The 14,523-nt window shown below is 42.3% G+C and overlaps 1 protein-coding gene across 1 annotated transcript; it reads right to left on the bottom strand.

The window, feature by feature from the left end:
- Positions 1 to 5,650: 5,650 nt before the first annotated feature.
- On the bottom strand, positions 5,651 to 14,271 carry prox2 (prospero homeobox 2; the record flags this gene model as incomplete). The annotated part of the gene is made up of 5 exons (XM_079228493.1): positions 5,651 to 5,818; positions 7,339 to 7,533; positions 8,985 to 9,086; positions 11,067 to 12,643; positions 14,169 to 14,271. 5 exons carry the CDS (start codon positions 14,269 to 14,271, stop codon positions 5,651 to 5,653), a joined length of 2,145 nt encoding a protein of 714 aa, XP_079084619.1.
- Positions 14,272 to 14,523: the final 252 nt, after the last annotated feature.

Genomic DNA, 14,523 nt, shown 5'->3' with positions numbered 1-14,523 from the left:
CATAGTTGAAATCCTGGAGCATGACTGACATGCAAAAGTATACATTTTATACTCAAATGCGCTGAGCATTGTACGCCACGGCTTTTAGGTTCCTATGCTAGGCTGTGGCATGTGTTTACCAGTGCATTGTTTGTCGAGCCTGGTGATTGGTGGCTATTGGAAGTGATGCAGAACCAGACAGTGAGCGGCGCCATACTTTCAGGATGCTGTGACCACATGGGGCAGCATATGGAGCTATTTCCTCTTCCCTCTCCAGGACTTTTTAGACATGTCAGTTGGGCCTTAATCATGCATTTTTCTGCATGAGGGGAGAACTGGAGTATGTGTGCCGAGCTGGCTTCTGTGCCCTGCGGTTCTCCACCAACACAGTCAATCAATAGTGCACAGCTCCACTGTGTGCACAACATGCATGCACACAAACATGCACACAAAGGCAAAAACACACAAAGAGTTTAGCGTAGTCCCATTTCGGAGCTTGTGCTTATTCTGTCCATTATGCAGGCCAACATGCTTTCGATTATTTCCTTATTGTCATCATGCTTTTTAATTAGAAGAGACTGGGAACTGGTGTATTGGGGACCATACCTTAATAGTTCAGCCTACCAGAGACTCAGGGACAAAAGGGGCATTTTTCAAGGTCTAAACCCACCCTCCCCTCATACGCACAGCCATCTCTGAGTCCCCAGCCACCCTTGAGAGGGAAGCACAGCCTTCCATGTGCATAAAGTTGAAATAAACTGCAGTCTGTATTTTCATTGGGGAAAGTGAACCCAATTTACACGCTGCTCCATTGGAGATGAGCACTCTAGCGTACCCTAGCTGGTAATCTCGCCCAGATTCCCCCTTTGTGTCCTGCATTATTGTTGAAATAAATAACCTTTCACTGCAATCAGTGTGGGGATCTTCACTTAAATTATCACCCCACAGATAGCTCACTCATGATCTGCTTCTATATCCATTAACTATCCGGGAGAGTGATTTATTGGTGAAGGGTAAGAAAAAAGGAATGAAGAGGAAAGCGAAGGAGTCAGTTTGGTTAGACAATAGTGCCCTCTACTGTTTGCAGAGTGGATCGCTTTGACAGACTGTGGAAGATGGCACTGACAAAACACTTAATGTGCTGATGAAGTCATGTCTCCCAGCCTGAAGCCAGTTCACGTGAGCCTTTAAATACCGTCTTTAATTACAATGGCCAAACGAAGGAGGGGCTTTTCAGAGACCTTAAGGTATTAAGGGGCCAAATCAGTCAAAAAACAAACAAATCCAAATCAGAATAAAGCCTCAGAAAAGCCAATGTAACGATGTGTGTACTGCAAAAGCCACCAAAGTACATCAGATGGATGCATGGGCATGGACAGTGTGCCCTCTCTCAGTGGCAATTCAAGCCAGCCCCCCCTCCATCCCGCCATCCCCTCTTCCGCAGTCCCTCCTTCCCCACACTCCTGTGATGTGTCGTTACACGCTCGGCTGGCTCTTCTTCCATGACAGACTGTTACTTCCTGGAGCGGAAACGCATTTGATTGTTAACATCTGGGCCATTACAATTGCAAACTAGGGCTCTGTACATCAATCAGGAAGTGATTTCAAAACAAAGAGACCGTCCTCCAATCAATCTATTGGGAAGCGGGGGCATTACATGCTCCTGTAATCCCGGCTAATTAGCGGGATAATGGGAATGAGATTTATGAATCTGCTGAGATGAGTGGAGGTGCGAGGGCACACTCAAATTAGCAGGGATGCACGCCAGCCAGGGCTGCAATAAGGAGGATGTGCTGTTGGTTTTTATCAACTTCTCGCTGCCGGGCCACCTTTGGCTCAGTGTCGCTGTGAAGGGAGCATCACAGGCCAATGTGCAGGCACGATGCGAGGCAGTGTTACAGTACATCAAATCTCTGTTCCAAAGGGGAGTTGAACTTTGTGTTAACACCCACCAGGCGAACATTTTCGGTTTCTCAGTGCATGCTTCTGTTAAACATCTGGCATTTCACAAAAGAAGGGAGTGTACTCTACAGAAGCGCAGGAAAAAAGTAAAGTAAAGTAAAACAGAATTAAAAGTAAAACATTTGAGTGGCTCATTAAATATATGTTGTATTTGTGGATGTCTGGATTTGGCTTGTTTCCTTAACACACTGATGAGGTGAGACTTTGAATCTGAGCTGATTCCTCGTCTTGTTTCCCATGCATGCCAGAGATGAGAAAACCAGGTCACACAGCTCCAGCCACAGATTGTGTCGTTGATTGCTGATTTTGAATGCACTCTTGGTTCATCCCTACGGTACCCCAGGGTGTCATTGCACCCACTTCAGAAACCACTGCTATGTCAGTCAGTGTTGACGTGAAGATTTTATGATTTTGAATGCTATGCAGCATCCTGATGGCCTGCTTGCCCGCAGTGCAATTTGTGTGATAAAACATTCTGGGAGTCTTGAATTATATCATTCTCCATCTGTTTCCCCAAAAACCAATAGACAAGGCAAAAGAAGAATCCAGAGAGGATCCACACTTCTCAAAAATCATAGCTTTCCCAGAATTATTTGTAGACAGAGTGAACGACGGAGAGTGTATGTACAACACTGGCTGCATGGCGGTGTGTGTGAGGCAGTGTTTCCCTGGAGGTGGCTGCCTCTGTGCCACCCCGAAGCCTCTTCCTCCCCGGCGGCCCCAGGCCTGACCTTGCCCACTGACGGGGGACATCTCCCATTAAAGCGGCGCATTGTGATAAGGCCATTTCTTTTCCTTCAGCATCCCTTTAATGTCATCCCTGAAATATGAAGTCATTAAGCGATATTAAAACAGTGCTGACAAACTAATTAACAGAAGACATTATACGGGATGGGCTCGATTAATCCGCTTTAATTGCTCTTTTAAATGGGGGCTCCAATTAAAATTAATAAAGATTTACTGGTGATCATACCAAACTACACCAAGAAGTGGTTGTCTGAAGGGCAGCCTAAAGTCAGCGGCCTCCATTCTCAAGTTGCACTCCCTATTGCTCCCTGCGCCCTCCCAGACTGCAGCCTGCCAAAAAAAGCCTGTATCTATGAGCAGGAGATTAAACAGAGGAACTGTCCCAATGCCCCCAGCCCCCCAGCTGCTTTTGTCTGCAGCTCAGGGGTGTTTGATCCTGCCTTAGTCTCTCCAGGACCTGGTTAAGGAGATACTGGCTCATTTTCCTATTAATATCACACCACACACATGCATTGACTGTGCACAGTCAGTCACGCTTCTTTTTTTTTTTTAAACCGCAAATGCATAAAATACGATGATTATAATAATAATAATAATAATAATAATAATAATACAGATTTCACCGTGTCCGCTTGCCTGAACGCCTTGCTGTGAAGAAGCAGCAGTTCAGTTTCTACACAGTGACAAGTGCACCTCTGTGTGGAGACTTTTGTACACGCCAGAATCTGATGCTGCGTATTTAGTGGCTTAGTGGCTTTCGTGGCTTTTTTTTTTAGAGTTGATTTCATTTTAAAAGAATAATAGAGATTGGCTCAAATGTAAAACAGTTTGTTTACACCAAAGAGTATTGCACTTGCACTGTGAGAGAAGAATCCGTTGGCTGAGCTGTGTGTACTACAGCAGAGATTCACTAGATGATGCTGTTACTCTTTTCTGTTCATGTCCAAGGACTAAGCGACGGATGCCAGTTGATTCAGTCTCTTTCAGCGCGACTGAGAAAACTACAGCTTCCTTAAAAACTATTTCATTAAAAGCGCGACACAAAGCATCTGTTTCAACACAGTGTTTTTATTGTATTTATGACGTCCTGTTGCCTTTCGCTTTTCATTTCATCTTCATTACAGAGCGTGCTGTGTTTTATCTGTGACCGTAGAGAAAATAATTTCATATCGCACCGTTTAAGTTGAAGCCTTGTCAGCCAGAGGCAGTTGAACAAACTGAAGGTATTTTCTTTGTTTTCTTTCATTATATCCGAGGTTACCAAGTCTTGTTCAGAAAATGTTACACAACAAATTAATTTGAGCAAAGCACTTTGGTTCAACCAGAGGCATTTTAATTGAGTAGAGAATGTAAATCAATTTACTGAAGAAGACAGATCTAATTGAAAAGAAATATCTATTAAAAGATTAGTGGGGTTTATTGTCTCCAGTCTTTGTCATCAACCAATTCAACTAATGTTTTAATTTCCTTAATGTTATCATTTCTGATGTAATTGGTGCTTGGGTGCCTAATTGCTTTTCCTATTAAATGTTTGGTTTTGCACACTGACTATGTGGTCTAGTGATAAGAAACAACGTACGTTTAAAAAGTGGTCAGCGCGGTTGTGCATTCCTGTCTTTATTCTCTTTATTTCAAAGGCACCTTGTTGCTTTTGTTAACATCACCTGCAAACACACAATAACAGTTTTGATTTGCTAAAAACGTCAGTAGTGAAATATACAATTGCCATTGAATTGAATTCATCACATTTCATTCATTGCTGTGATTCTCTGGTTTTTATTAAGCCCAAGGCATCCAAAATAGCTTGTGTGAGATTTTTCTGACATCACCATACTTGCATGTGTGCTTGCGTGTGCTTGTTTGCGATCGGCACGCTTTGAGTGCGGTGCCTGGAAGAAAGAGTCAACGGTTTTGTGGAATTTTGCTTTGGTGGCACAACTGTGATATGAGGTCACCTCGGGCGTTAGTCATGAGGAGGGAATGCATTGTGGCTGTTTTTAAGACATGGCAGTTGTCCGCATCCGCACCAGCCACACAATGAATGCAGGCCTTAGAAAGTTGACTTGAATTGGCTTCGGTGAACAATGTGAACAGCATAGTTTGGGGGACATTTAACTGCTGGCTGCTGGACGTGGATTAGAGGCACCTTAGGGGCACGGCAGTGGCTCACAGTGTTTTCAGAGGTTGAGTTCAACTTTTACAACTAAAAACAAAGCGTTCACCTGGTGTGTGTCGTGTTTAAATGTTTAAACATGTGAAAGCATTGCCAAAGAAAACCATAACACACCATTTGTATATTATAATTTAGTGCATCTTTAATTGTAATAATCATCCAATACAGTGTTTGTGAATGAAATATCTGAAAATGATTGTACTTTACATCATAATAAAACCCACAACAGTCACTTTGATTTTTTTCCACATGCACATTCTGGGGAGCTAAACATTTACAACATGATTATAGAATACTATGCAACATAAAACAGCAGCACATGTACATTTACACAACACACACACGCACAGCTCTGAAATTAAATCAAAAGAAAACTAATATTGATAGTAATTGCCAAAAAATACTCTTCCAGTTCAGCGAAATCAGGCTACGCTCTAGTTTCATGATAATACATTTTTTACACACCTACAAACTCAGTAACTTTCTAAATGTGTTGAGGCAGATTATACAAGTGAACACTTAACCATAGAATAAACCACAGGAGCATTAACGTTTCAGAATAATTGATTGTTTGTAAAAGTAGAACATAAAGCATTTTAGACTATATAGCTTATTCATATTTAAAATGAATGTGTCTGTGTGTGTTTTTACAGATCTACAAAATTATGAATTATCCAACATCTACATTCCACCTCACTAAAATGCACTACAATAAAGGATGAAAAAAAAATGACTGGAATTGTAGTGACTAACTCCAATTCCTTCACTGTTATAATGATCCACGTCAGCCTATAAATAGGAAGATGTCTTGAATTCGTCCGGGACGTCACTGTCCAGTTTGCAGATCACCTTGTATATGGCCTTTTTCCAAGAGGGGTCTGAATCTTTGGCTGCAGAAATGGCACTGTAAAACTCATGCAAGGTGATCTCAGAAACCTCCATGAATCTGTCGGGAACCTGTAAAAGAGGGGAAAAAGTAGAAAACCATAAGTGAAATCAATCCAGTTAAAATCATATTCTAATGACGGAAAAAGCTCCGTGTTACGAGCATACTGAACGATCTGTCTTGAAGACCTGTAGCGCAATTCTTCAAACACTCTAACTGATGAAAGGGAGCTCATGCCTTTGTTCTCTGCACACATACAATACATGCAATGCTGCAATCATTAGCTTTCATTTCGATGCCTCTTTGATTAGCGAGTCTTGTTTTCTTTAACCTAAACTAACTACTCGTGAGCTTTCTTTGTAAACAAAACATCAATGTGAATATGGGAGATTAAATACGTTGGTATACGGTTGATAAGTTTAGGCTTAGGTATAAACTTGTGAATGTGAGTAATGGCAGCGACCTATAACTACAGCAGGGTCCATGAAAACACATCAGATGCAAGGGATGCTGGGAGAAAACCCGCCCTGCAGCCCTTGTTTCCCATCCGCTGACCAGTTAACACAACAGTTGTTGGCACAAGTTATTTTTCTTTCCCCTCATCTCCTGACACAAAAGCATCCCTGGGAAAGGAATGTCTTGGTCCCAAGGTAAAGAAAACGGTCCCGTCCCTTTCCCACCAAACGGCCTTCTCCCTCGGAATCCACAGCGTCTTTCTCAGCATTCCGCATCAGTAGCAATCTCAGTCTCGCTCAGGCGTACTGGTCCTCTAATCCTGAGTTGTTTTAGTGGGATTTTGCGGCTTCCTCTTCCCACAGTTTGATAAAGCATCACTCTGGAGTTTAGATAATGGCTGTAAAGGCTGGCCAGCCACAGGTGCAGTGTGACACACAGGTCAGCGCAGCACACGGTCATACGTGCTGACAGGAAAACATACTTCAGCAGGTTAGAATGTGTCAATGTCAATGTTTAAAGGAACATTTGGGGAAATACGCTTATTCAATATCTGGCCGATTTAGATTGATACCACTCTCTAGTGTCGCTCACTACGCACCTCCAGAACCCTTTATTTAGCGGTTTATGTCTCATTTCATGTGTAAAGTGTAAAACAAGAATTTAACATGTAAAAAGACAATAAATTTCATATTAATGGCAAGTTTTAGAGTCGCTGGTAGGTGTATTTTGTTACCTTCGGACAGAGCTACGCTAGCTGTTTCCCCCTGTTTCCAGTCTCTATGCTAATCAGCTAGTGGCTGTTGCTTCATATTGAACTGACAGGAATGAGAATGGTGACAATCTCATCATTCAGCTGTCTGCCAGAAAACTAAAAAGCACATTTCCCAAAATATAACTAATATGTCTAATATGACTATATGTTCTGGTGTAAGATTTTTGGTGGATTAACCCACAGTGGATGAAGAATATAACTGCAAATATGCTCCTTTCATTTAAGGAAACCTCGTTTATCTGTTGCACAGTGTACAATGAGAGCAGTACCTCTTTTGACAAAACATAAGCAAGATAGAATTATCTCGACGCCGACAATACACACTGCCACGTGGAGGAGGAATGACTAGTGAGTGACACTTACGTGGAAGTCATTGGCTTTATTGTAGTGCATGTTCAGTGCCCGGAACAGCTCTGAGTCCCTGCTGACTGTCATGTCTTTGATATCACTGATGCCGTCAACGATGGCCTGGCGGGCAAACTTCTCCATCTGGATGTAATAGAACTCCCTGAAGTTACTGAACCACTTGATCAGCTGAGAGGTGATGCAGCGGTTGAACTGGAGAGAAAGAGAAACATAAAGCATCGATCAGTTTGTAGCAGACTGGCAACCGGAAGCCCCGGCATCGACAATAAGCGGTCCAAATGGATCGTCCGTGAGCAAAGCAGTGAATCCCGGGCAGCTCCAAAAAGTGCTTTTCTGACCTTTGAGCTCTCTGTGAAGAAGGGAAATGAAAGCAGGAATCATCCTTTTGGGGATAAATGAAGTATGCAATTCAATTTCAGACTTCAATTAGAGCATACCAAAATTAAAAAATATGAATGTTTTCAATTAAAAATGAAATGGCCGTCTGATGCTTTGGCATTAGCCCTCTTTTCAATAATTGACTGAAACCCATCATTTGTACCTGTAGGGCAAAATGCCACCAAATGGTCTGTCACTCTATGCGACATTAATTGCTCTGAGCTTTTCCCACCAATGTCCGGGGTGAAAAAACATCTGTCAGGGCTCTGTATTTCTAAACTCAGTCTTGACATTAGTCTTGTTATTCTATCTCCTCATCCAGAAAGACAGAAAAAATGCCTAAGGGCTGGGCAGGCATCAAAGACGCTTCTTCTCTCTGGTGTGGTGGGTGAGAAAGCGGCAGCATAAGGACAGAAGGAAGCTTCCCTCTCATTGACTCGGGGTGATAGGATGGAATCAGACACTGGGATTAGGTGCTCTTTTGTTCAGTGCCACTTCCCACCACAGGATTGTAAGCAAGGAGGAGACGTTCGCAGGGCTGCAGCAACAGCATCCTCCCCCCTGACCCCCGGGGTCAGAGCAGATTGAGAGGCAGGGGCCCGCACTGGCTCAGAGATCCAGGGCCGCGGTGGAAGGAGAGAAGATAGAAGAGGAGATGGAAGAGAAACTCAAGAGAGAACTGGAGGGGAGGCAGGAGAGGAAGTACGAGTGGGAGTTTGCAACATAAGCAGAAAGGATGTACCGTTCCGACTAAAAAGAAGGAAGCGGAGATAAATAGGATGAATGAGAAGAGCTCACAACAGGAGACAGATAGGGAGACAAGAGAGAAGACAAAAAGAGGAGATAGAAGAGGAGGCATGACACGAGCCCAAGGCCAAAATACACAGGATGTTGTGTTTAGGGCCAGCTCATCGCCGCCTGGTTGCTGCCGCACAAGTCTAATACCAACTCTCTGTTGACACTCAATAGCAATGCCTTGCCTACAGAGTCCTTTGTCACTCCATTTGCTGACTGGAGTGGCTTTTTTAAAGAGAGAATGCCCCTGTATCTCCCTCTGCCCCCAGGACATACTAGCAGCTCAGTGGCTTTGTTATTTAAACCCTCTGCGTTTTTGTTTCTCTCCTCCGACACACTGCTGATTTTTCCGTCCCAAACACACACTGACAAGTAGACACCGGGGAGTTAAACGCAGGACAAACAATCCTGCAGGTTGTTTCGACATGTTCAGTTAAAAGTGATTTATTTATATGTAAAAAATAAATTACCTTGACATCAGGGAAGAATGTTTTCAGCACATTGGAGCTGGGGTAGCGGGTGTAGAAGAACATTAGCTTTGCCTTCTTCAGATGGCTCGGGGTGAGGCCCTCCTGGATGTTCACATTTAAGTTAAGGCAAAAAAAACCTGGCAATTAAATACAATACACAGCATAAAGTCCTGTGCAAAGTGATAGCAGACCAGAGTATTGTGTTGCCTCAATCTTCAGCTAAATTGAATTTCCCTAAAGAACAGCTCGGCATTAACCAGGGAGTCAATAATGACCCTAACATGTGCTTATTGGCAAAACAGAATTACGAATTAGATTAGGGATTTTTAATTAGAGAGCGAAGCACTTCATGCCTGGCAGTTAAGACAGCTTGTTTTGAAATGTTTTGAAAAAAAGGAGCTGATTTTCTGATATAATTAAGTTGATTTAAAGAAGACATATGTTGCTATATTTTTTCCCCCCGAAGACAAAAAGAAATCCTGCAATTGGATATTGTGTGAAATCTTATAAAAAAGTAAAAAGTCACAAATGATATGTTTTCTAAATTATTTTTTAGGTTAGTGGTATATATATATATAAATACAAATATAACATATATTTCCTCTATTGACAATTTTAATAAATTCAACACCTTCTCAAGCTTCCCCCTATGCAATGAAGACGCTCAGGAGCATTTCCTCTGTAGTCCACCACCACGCCTTAGGTCATAATATTTCCGTACCGGGTCACCACGCCATACATTTATTAGGGAAGCCGTATACCTTTGAAATATGGAAGTTGGGATGAAAGATTTATGGGGTATTGTTCAAAGAGAAGCAGAGCTCTTTGCTCTGTCGAGATAAAGCGAATCCTGAGAGGCACCACATAATATTCCTATCTGATGCGTCGTGACAAGAGAATCCACAATACTGAACACTTACGTGACTATTTTAGGATAATTGACTTTACAAAGTCCGATGGTGAAGCAAATATTTAAATTAACTTAGGCGAAGAATGATGAAATGTAGATATTATTTGATGTGAGTGTCAGCAAACACACACTGAAAGAAATCCCACATGTTCCCCCTGAATAGAATAACTTGTCCCAGAAGGGTTTTCTTTGGGTTCCTATGAGGCTAAAAAACTGTTATCTTGCACTCTATTTCAATCATGTACATTCTGACAAAGGTATCCAACAACAAATGCTCAAGACAAGAGCTCAAGTGTTATGGTTGGGAGGCACTTTCGGTTTCCACCAGCACTCAGATGTGACCTTTTAGATGCACCCCTATCACTCTGATGATGGAGAAATAGATCCTGCACCTTTTCAAGTCAGAAAAAACGACGCTTCCTGAAACAGAAACCGATGCTTTCTCTGCCTTTGAAAAATTGGCTTTTGTTCCTGGCAATTCTTATCAAAGCCTTGTATTCCTTTTTATTTGTCTTTTTCTAAACTTAAAGTCATTACTCTGCTCGGATTAAAGAAGACGCTATAATTTTCTATGGGGTTAGCAAGATCAAAGAAAAAATTCTCCTTGAAGTTTGTTACTGGAACTGCCCATGCTGCAATGAACCTCAACCAGCCATTGTTCAAATAGAAGAGCTCAAGTATAAGGAGTTAGTACAAAATAAAAGGCAAATATAGTACATATGAGATATTATTGAACAAGCCCTGCTGTAACGGGCTTAGTGCAGAATATTATCATGTGACAAAAAGGTTTTCACTGCAAATTCTGTCTATTTCCAAGGCATTTTTTTATACTTGTATAAATTAATGTATAATAAAATGTGATAATTCTGTAATAGCTATTTCGTATTTACACAGTTAAGTCTTTTTTATATATTATATATATATATATATATATATATATATATATATATATATATATATATATATATATACATGTATATATATATATATATATATATATATATATATATATATATATATATATATATATATATATATATATATCACTGCATTTTCCACCTACATACATTGAAAAAAATATATGTCTATTGTCTCGATTTTTTTCGTCATTGTTATTATCAAACAATAAAGTTCAAAATCCTGCATCAAGGAAAGGCAAAAAGCAGTGCTACTTCTTTTCTGTGAAAGGATATGTTGAGTGACATGTAGGGGTTTCGTTCCATGCCCTGCAGTTCACCGCACTCGATCTTGACATGAGGGAGACACAGATTGTCGACCGTCACTGCCCCCAGGGACGAGGCACGAGGGTGGTGGCCGAGGTGGCTGGACGTCACCTTGGACCTCATGGCAATGGTGTCCCAGGGCAGGTCCACGGAGTCTGGGGAGCTCCTGTCCATTGATGGGGGCATGCAAGGGAGACCCCCAAAGTTGGAATGGGGCCCGTACTTAAGAAGATGCTCTAGGATCTGACTGTCATGCAGAGGGGTGCTGTAATTGAACTGAAACGGCGTCTGGTGCACAGGATAGGGCCTCTTCACGGTGGGGGTGACTAAGCTCAGAGGGGTCAGGGCCGGCTTGCGGACCACCAGTGAAAGTGCCTCCGTCTGGTCCTGTGGACTTTGGGCCTCGGAGCTTTCGTAATACTCCAAAGAGCGGGGTTTCCCTGCAGCCTCCTCGTCCTGGGGCCGTTCCTGCGTGGAGCTGGCCTGCTGGCTCTTCCTGTCTGCACCCACACTGATCAGCATCTCTGGAGATGAGCACATGCGCTGCTGGGGCGACAGCTCCAGTCCTGTGGAGGACACCTTCTTGAACACCCTGTCCACACAGTCATTCACAGCCCTGGAGAGCTCCTGCTTCAGGGTTTCCTGCAGGTTCTGTCTTTCTCTCTGGTGTGCCAGATTACCAACTACTTTCATTCGGTCCTTGCACTCTGCAGGGACTCGGCTATTCTTCCTTTCAAACTCATCTTCAGCGCCTACGTGGCGCGACTCTGTGCTTTCTGCCAGGGTGTCATGCTCAACGGCGACTTCTGTCTCATCTCTGTCATTGTGTTCAGGGTCTTCTTGGTTGTAAACTTGAAGGAACTTTTCCTGGAGCTGACGCAGAAGCCTTTGCATGCTGTGGAGCTGCTCTTTCAGCTTGTGGCACTCCTCATCCTTGGTGTTGCAGTTGTCACTACTGCTGCTTCCGGGTCTTCTGTTTGCCGGTCCTCCGACACTGTGTTCCTGATGCTGAGGCAACCGCTGCTTACGTTTGTTCTCCCTGTATGCTTCTCTGGCCTCTCTGGTGTCTCTGGCATCTGTGTCAGACCTCTCACTGTCTCCGTGCTGCCTGCTGTTGGGAGAGCCCGCCATGACCCTGATAATGTTCTCCACTCTGGCCCTCTTGGCCTGCAGGTGGTCCGGCAAGGGATGCTCCCCCTCCGTACTGGCTCCTGTAGAAACGTGACCACTGGGAGAGGCAGCTTCCACCGTGCTGTCCTTTGAAGAGACGCTGCACTGGTCCTCCTGACCGGAGTCAGCGGCAGTGGAGCTGGAAAGGTAGAAATGGCTTTCATCTAGTGCCCTCTTGTTGTGGATTGTCTTGCGGAGGAGTTGAGAGATGATGGATCCGCTGGAGTACGAGGCCAGAGGCTCGTCATACATGTTTCTGCGGAAGCAAGGCAACATGACATCAGGTTTGTCGTCGTCTAGGCAGCCTTCACTGGAGTTGTGCATGTTCTGTTCGGGAAGACTGAGGTTCAGGCTCACTGAGGAAACTGGCTTTCAGCTACACACGCTGCACAGTCAGAGTTATGAAATATTAGAATCTGAAAAGACAGAAAACAGCAACACTGTTGGGATGATAAACACAATTGTTGGTCTTAAATCCTGTGTGTGTGTAATTTAAAGTGAAAACATGTTGAATCTTTTTTGTCTCTGTGATTGTTGTTGAACAGTGGCATTCAAATAAACAGTTATGATAACGGAATGGAATCTCTCTTTCATTTTGTTAAATAAAATACATTAATTTGAATAATGATCAGATAAATTTAACAGATGCAACATTCACAGGTAATTCTGTAATTGTGTTTAGAAAACATGAAATTACACTTTGACTTAAAATGTCTACATTAACAAGCAAATACAGAATTACAGTTTCATATGATAGAAACCCAAAGAACATAATTTGCAAGACGCTCAGCTCTTTAAATAAAAAAAGAGAGAGACAAAAAAATCCTCAATCTTATTCAAAAAGGGAGTGCGTCCTTTTGTATAATTTAATGAGGTTGTAATAATGGATAACACAAAGGATCAAAATAACAAATGGTTTATACTTATGAAGGATAAATTGCAGCTTTTGAAAGCAATAGACCACCACGCACAAGAAACGGCTCTGTGTATTATTTACAGGAGGATGTTTCATGAAAACCTTTGTTCTAGTCTTAAGGAGAGGATCTTGGTTAAAAAAAAATAAAAAGCTGAACTATCTGATTCACTGGTTTCATTCCTTTTAAGTATTTTTTTTTGGAGAATATTTCTAAGGTACATTGTTGAACTAATTAAACATATGTGTATATGTACAAATGGAGCAGATGGAGTTGAAAAGACTATTATTGAACTTTGTATTTCTATGTTATATCAGTATGTCTATATGTCTCACTTTAAATGCAATTAAAACCTTCTTTCAGTCCCAACAATATATTAGGAGAATATGTAAAAACAAATCTCTTATTCCGCAAACAAAGTTTGAGATAATTTAATTGTTATATTAGTTGTGGACAGGAATAATTCCAATGTGTCCTTTACTCTAGTTTGAAAATCCCCTGCAATATAACAGATACAATTATTAATTAGCTGATGTGCACTGCCTGAAGAACATACAATTTACAACCAATTGCTTTAATTTTAAACTAATCTATAAAATATACATTATCTAAAAAAAATAAAACGAAATGAAATAAACACTTGACAACTTGATAATAATAAAAAAACTCACCAGACATTAGATTATAGTTGTCAGCTGTTGTAAAAGCATGCGTGGGAGTGTCAAAAATACCTCTGATGAAAAACCACTAAACTCAAGTGATGGGTTTTGAAGCAGGTCTAGCTGCAGGCTTGCACTCATTAGTCACACTTCTAGGGCTGCAGTCTAACCACAGTTCACACACACACACACACACACACACACACACACACACACACACACACACACACACACACACACACACACACACACACACACACACACACACACACACACACATAGAGTGAGCGGCGGTGACGGGACCTTACCTGTTGCGCCGGGACGTGCTGCCGAGCGGATGGCCTGCGCAGACTGTGAGTTGGGCAGTAAGAGAGGAGAGGAGAGCGTCAGACGCAGCTGGGGCGTGGCCATGTGAAAGCAATGAGATGGACGCACATCGCCCACATAATGTCAAGAGGAGGAACATATGTGTAAGGTGTTGGAGTGATAGTATACTCATTGTGGTTGAAAGGTGCGTTTCAAAACTGGTAGATTGAAGCCTACGGAATTACCAAAAATAACAATTGCTGAGGCAATTGGGACATATGAATAGGCCAGTAATTCTGAGTGTCACCTTTAACTGGACAACGTATACATATATGATGTAGGCCTACTTACATCAAT

The sequence above is a fragment of the Taurulus bubalis genome (assembly GCF_910589615.1).
Source record: "Taurulus bubalis genome assembly, chromosome: 1".
In the NCBI taxonomy this organism is placed as follows: domain Eukaryota; kingdom Metazoa; phylum Chordata; class Actinopteri; order Perciformes; family Cottidae; genus Taurulus; species Taurulus bubalis.
Note: the sequence above shows the minus strand (reverse complement) of the source record. Positions and strands in the feature narration are given on the sequence as shown.